Source organism: Convolutriloba macropyga, chromosome 10 (genome assembly GCF_964194025.1).
Source record: "Convolutriloba macropyga chromosome 10, txConMacr16.3, whole genome shotgun sequence".
Lineage (NCBI taxonomy): Eukaryota > Metazoa > Xenacoelomorpha > Acoela > Convolutidae > Convolutriloba > Convolutriloba macropyga.
Genome location: NC_134477.1, coordinates 11076551 through 11083476, shown reverse-complemented (window position 1 = coordinate 11083476; position 6926 = coordinate 11076551). Strand labels below are relative to the sequence as shown.

The following is a 6926-nucleotide window of genomic DNA, read 5'->3' as shown; positions in this document are numbered from 1 at the left end:
GCCTTTTTATTAGAAAGCAGTTAGTAGCTGTAGATGCGTGTACATCGTTCTTTGCTTTGAAGTAGATAGTGTTCAATCACATACACACACATAAAAAAAGTAACAACACAATATTATTTGTTTTTTATCGAAAATAGATATCGAAGTTTTGGAATTTTCAATCTCTTCAAAATGTAAAGAAAGAAAGAACACGGCAATAACAGTCAAACACTTTCTACTTCAGAGGGCACGTTAAACAGTAGACAAAGCTTCGGATTTAGGTTGTTCGTTGCAGAGAAGATTTAAACGTCAAGTAGTAACCCCACGTATCAAAAGTCGGTAAAAATAATTTCTTTTGACATTAATTTTCCTTAAAAAAAAGACGTTCTCTGACCATCTGCAAAGTCCAACAGACCCAACCAACTTTAGGATAAAAGAAACTCAGACCATACCTTCACTAATATCACAACAATATAAAAGCACACTCGGGTCTGAGATAAATTTTAATCTTTTAACATATCACCATAAAAAAGGAATTTTCTTTCAAAAAAAGTAAAAAAATAATCGTTTATCAGCAAATAGGCTGACAATTAAAAGAACTCACAACCATTACGCTGCATACAGATTGGAGAATACTAATCAAAAAACTAGACAACCGAAGTAGAAAGGGCAGCTTCTTTACCAACCTCAAGTAACACTGAATACTCTTGCGCGCAACAATACAGGGGCTCTCATTGATAGTGCTGTTTAAATTTGCTTAGAAACTGAAACTGTTCAAAACTGCAAACCAATTAAGCACTAAGCAAGAATAACCCGAACAATTCCAAACAGCAATTAGACCAAAACAAATGGCGCCAAAAACAAATAAAAGGAAAGAGACGTTGATCCAACAAATCATGAGACGTGAAGTTGAGTGGGTCTCAGCAGTTAACTTTCTTGAGGAACAGTATCAGACCGATGACTTTGACGTTCTTCAACTCACGTATGACATACTGTTGGAACATAAGGCATGCTTGGACAAGTTTTTGGATAATATCTCCAAGTTTAACCTTACAACTAAAGAGAACACCACACTTGCCGAACGCTCAGATGAACGCACAACAACATTGCTGAAATGGAAGAAAATTTAAATTGTTTGTCTAAATCAAAGATGAACACAGTTGGTGCTTCAGGAGACAATCCTATTACAAAAACAACAATGTATGCGCCTTCATCGAAATTATATCAAACAGATACACCAGGCACAAAGAAAATGCAGCCCAAAATCACACAGAGGTACAACTTACGCAACAGACATAATTCACTTAACAACTCGAGAGAATCATCATCAGATAGAAGTCTGCGCAACGCAATCTCTATATCACAGCCACAAGACTGATGCCCGACATTGACCGAAAGAAACAATACCAGTTGTTCTGTCTCAAATGAAATCGGACTCAGCATTGATAGATATCAATCACTGAATTTTCGAAATGACAACGACAATTCTTCACCTGACAGTCATGGAAGGAACGGCAGAGATACAGTTGTGTCGAATAAATCCTGCAAACGTATCATTGGAGAAACTGTAGAAAACGCAGCAAACAACAGCATAGGAATTAGTAATCAACGAATAGATTGGGACCGGAACCGTTTACAACAGGGGTCTTTTCGAACATTTGTTGAACAGACCTCCAAAAGTGAACCTAAAGATTCAAACGAAGGAAACAAACAACAACCTGAACTTTCCAAGGGAACCCAGAGCAATCAACATAACGAGTGCCTCGGAATAAATTGGCATATTGAACTTGCCGAACCATTTCAGTTTGTGAAATCCAACAAAAACAATCAGGACCCCCAAACAACATCAATAGTGAATCACTCAGCAAACTTTAAAAACCATCAGCTTCCAGATAAACAACTCAGAAATTCAAAAATGCTCATAGCAAAAAAAAGTATTAGCAATTGTCCCTCAGAGGACAGCTGTGACGACAGTGACAGTGACAGCGATGAAGAGACAAACCAACGAAACGATTCGCGTGCAAAAGTTTCCTCAAAGAACCAAGCATCCAAACTACAAATCAGAGAAATCCGCACATAAACATCAATTTGCCAAAGACACAAGTGAAGACATATAACGGAGACCCCCTCAAACGGCACGAGTGGTATTGTTATTTCAAATCAACAATACATGATAACGTGTCTCTTGCGGACGCACAGAAAATCACCTATCTCCAAAACGCTCTCGCAGATAGCGCAAAGGAAAGCGTTTGTGGATACTCATATAATGGAGAATTTTACCACGATGCAATAACTGAACTCAAGAGAAGATTTGGAAGACCACAAACTTTTATTGCAGCATATCATGACAAACTGGAACGCTGGCCCAAGCCTTCGACTGACAACCCAGACAGCTTCATTTCATTTTTAGCGTTTCTCAGACAATTAGTACAAACTTTTCTTCTTCACAAGTTTACGCCGGACCTGCAATCTTCCACCGTTCTCAGCGTAGCCAATGAAAAACTATCTCCTGCAATGTTAATAAATGGAACGAAAATGTCATCCGCAAAGAACTTGTTAACCCAAATTTGATTCATTTCAAAGATTGGATAGACCAGTATGCCAAAGCGTGCGAAGATATGCCACGCACTCACAACAGAAATTCATTCTATGAGAGAACACATCAACTTGGAAAACCTGAACAAAGGATCAATGCCAGAAATAATTGTCCGCTTTGTTCACAAGGCCACAATTTAGGAAAATGTCAAAAATTTTTGAGTGAAAACGTGTACGACAGACAGCAGACAGTGCGACAACTACACTTATGCCCAAATTGTCTTAATGAACATCCAAAAGGAGAATGCAACAGCAAATACAGATGCCAGGTAGACAATTGTAACGGTTTTCATCACTCAGCAATACACCGTAACAATTTCAACACAACACAGCCTGGTAATCAAGGACAAAATCAATCAACATCTGAATATCGACACAATGGAGATAACTTGATCAGAAACCAGTTCAATTTCACAAACAACAGTTCTTCGTGGAACAAAAATTTGAGCAGCAGTAACCCCAACTGCAATCACCAAACTAGACAAAATGGTAACAGTGGTTACGACCGGCAAAGCAGCAGAAGCCGATACAACAGCAGCAACAACAACAATTACAACAACAGCAGCATCAACAGCAACAACAACAATAGCACAAATGGTAACTACAACAATAGTAACAGCTACAACAGACATAACCAGAACTTCTATTACGGGCAATCACATCAAGTGCCCAATACGTCCAATGTTCAACAACAACAGCCAACTTCAGGAAACTTTAATCAACAATATCAGCACTCAACAGACCAAAATTCGCAAATTTTCTCAGGCGGCAATAACCGACACCAGAACTACACTTGCAGTTATAACCAGCGGAGCAGTTGGATCCAAAAACATGTTCAGTTCCAAGCAAAACCGGTAACAGTGTTTTCGGAGACGGTCTCCCTTGAAACTTACGCTCTCCTTGACAGTGGAAGTGACAATACGCAAATTACCAAGACAATTGCAGATGCTTTAGGAATTCGTGATGGGAATGTGTTACAATAACCGTAGCATCACTATACCAAGAACACACGATTGAAACAACAGAAATTTTTCTTGGGATTAAAGCCATCGACAGCAGTAGACCTATCATTTACTTACCAGTCTTTGCGACTTCTACCACAGACTTTCAAATGCCGACGGTGCCAATTCAGATGCTCAACAGCGTTTGTAAGGATTTCGGTCATTTAATCGATATCAATTTTCCTCAAATCAGAGACAACAAAATAGGTATTCTGATAGGAGCCGATGCTTTTACAGATTTACTCAAGTACACAATCAGACCACCGGGAACACCGTACAGAGTTCTCACACAATTAGGATGGACAATAACAGGACCAGTTTCAAACAAGTATAGACAAATTACAGAGAAGAACCAATACAATCGTAATATAACCTTGTTCAATAGGCTTAAGTCAGAAGAGACAATTTTGGACGAAGACATGCCACAATTATTTTGGACCTGTGAAGGAACAAGCACAACAAAGGCTTGATCTAATACAGTAAACCAAGAAGACAAGAAAGCCCTACAAATGTTCGAGGATACAGGAAAACATAACGGAGAGAGTTACGAGATTGGACTACCCTGGAAACAAAACATACAATTATCTAACAATTATTTTCTAGCAAAAGCCCAATTAAGATCATTGGAAAAGCGCCTCAATGAAGACAAACAGTTAGCCGGCACCTACAGCAGCTTAATTCAGAACGATATTGAAAAAAGTTACGTTGAGGAGACGGACCACGAACCTTCCCCAACTTGCAGCCAATTATGGAATCTTCCTCATCATCCAGTACAGCACAAACAGAAGAAAAAGATTCGTCGTGTAACAAAAGCAGCAACTATTTATAAAGGACAATCACTGAATAAAACTCTTCTAACTGGACCAGATCTTCTCTGCAGTTTAGTTGGACTCCTACTACGCTTTCGACAGTTTGCCATAGCAGTTACCGGAGATATGGAAGCCATGTTTATGAAGATAGCAGTAAGGAGAGAAGATCAAGACGCATTAAGGTTTCTATGGTACAAAAACAACACCGAAACAATATACAAATACAAGCGACTCATAATTGGTGCAACCTGTTCGCCCTCTTGTGCTGTCTATGTACTTCGAAAATGTGCTATCGATAATCACCACTTATCACCTGAAGCCAGTCAATCAATAACAAATAATTTTTACATGGACGACTTTTTACAGAGTTTCGAGACAACAGACGAAGTAATTGAACAGACAACATGCATCAAAGAAACACTTAAAAAAGGAGGATTCAACTTAACGAAATTCTTCAGCAACGATTCGAGTTTTCCTTTAATTGACGACACTGACGGAGATACAGCATTAACGCAACGAGTTTTGGGACAGACGTGGGATGACAAAAACGACACCTTCATATTTAGGAAACCCAATTTAGACATCAAAATTGAACGTTTACAACAAATAGAACTCTTGTCAATAGCAGCTTCGCTTTTCGACCCCCTGGGGATGATAACGCCATTTGCGATACGAATTCGAAGCCTTCTTCAAGCAGTCATAAAACAAGGCAAGAAAAGGGACGAACAAGTACCAGCCGAATTTCATATTGACCTGAAGAAATGGATTAACGAATTCAACAGCATGCCAGATATTACAACAAAAAGATGCCTTGTAACAGGACCAACGACCAGTCAACAACTTCATGTCTTCACAGAAGCATCAAATATAGCAACTTCAGCGGTTATTTATATGAGATCTACAACTACTGAAGGGAATGTCATTGTGAACTATGTCATTAGCAAATCCCGAGTAGCCCCCATAAAGCACACAAGTATACCTAAACTTGAATTAGAGGCAGCCATAATGGGAGCCGAACTAGCTAGTTTTGTAGTCACAGAAATGACATTAAATTTTTCCTCAGTTCACTTCTGGACGGATAGTACTGCAACATTAGGATGGATAAACTCAGACAAACGGCAAAAAGTTTTCGTAGCTAACCGTGTCTACAAAATTTTGGAAAATTCTAAAGCAGAGGAATGGAAACATATATCCGGAAAGCTCAACCCTGCCGACCATGGTACCAGAGGTTTGAAGCCATCAGATCTCGAAGAGAAGTGGCTACAAGGACCAAAATTTCTTTCTCAAGACCCTGAAAAATGGAACTTTGATCAAACAAAATTTTTAACACCGACAAATTTAGTATTACCTAAAGGTATGGACCCTGTCCAAGAGCCATCAAAATTTTCAATTTGGAAACCATTGCTCAGAAGGACAACAACCGTGTACAAGGCAACAAACATTTTGCGGAAAAGAGATGCACTAAACAGTCAGAATGAAGCTCAAAATTACCTGATAAAGATTTCACAACAAAATACCTTTAGAAAAGCAATTATTAGAATGCAAACTGGACAACAACTGGAACAAAAAGATGCAGTTCTTCAATTCAATCCATTTTTGGATGGAAATGGAGTTTTGCGTGCCAAAGGAAGGCTGAGACATGCGCCAATAACTTGGAATCAAAAACACCCCATAATACTAGACATCAAAGACCATGTCACTCAGTTAATTGTTAAAGACGCTCACACCAGCAGCTGTCAACACATGGGGACTGAGTTTGTCAGAGCGCACCTGCAACAGACATTTTTAATCATTGGACTTCGAAGGTTCCTAAGAAGACTCAGCCGGACATGTTTCATATGCCGCCGATTGAGAGCTCAGAATATTACACCAATGATGTCTGATCTTTCGCACTTTCGCTTTGCTGATGCCGAAAAACAATACCCATTCATAAATGTAGGATTAGATTACTTTGGACCTTTCTACATTGAGGATAATACTCGCAAGCTTGAAAAACAGTACATCTGCATTTTACGTGTTTAGTAACCCGTGCAAAGCACTTGGAAGTTTGCCATAGTCTAGAGAACGACAGTTGTTTACTTGCAATTAGAAGTTTTGTTTCAAGGAGAGGATACCCAGAGATAATAATCTCCGACAACGGAACAAATTTTACAGCATTGAAAAAGGTTATGAATTTGGATAATATCAGCATTGACAACTCCTATATTGCTCAACAATTATCGCAGCAGAACATAGTTTGGAAAATGAATCCACCACTTGCTCCACACTTCGGAGGTATATGGGAAAGAATAATCCAAACAGCGAAGAGAACTCTTCTCATAATCTTAGGAAGTCAGCAACTGAAAGCAGAGACTTTCCAAACAATTGTGACAGAAACGGAAGGCATCCTAAACTCCCGCCCCATAACTTACGTTTCTTCTGATAACAACGACGAAGAAGCCCTGACACCCAACCACTTCATTCGTCGACGACCACATCTAGCCCTAGCCCTTCTAACATCAAAATTGAAAACTTTCAGGAAGAAAGATTTCAACTATACACA

General features: G+C 39.1%; 1 protein-coding gene across 1 annotated transcript; it reads left to right on the top strand.

Annotated features, from left to right (window-relative positions):
• Positions 1-4084: 4084 nt before the first annotated feature.
• LOC142347917 (uncharacterized) lies at positions 4085-6406 on the top strand. Its single transcript, XM_075399082.1, has one exon. The coding sequence runs from the start codon at positions 4085-4087 to the stop codon at positions 6404-6406; it is 2322 nt and encodes a 773-aa protein (XP_075255197.1).
• Positions 6407-6926: the final 520 nt, after the last annotated feature.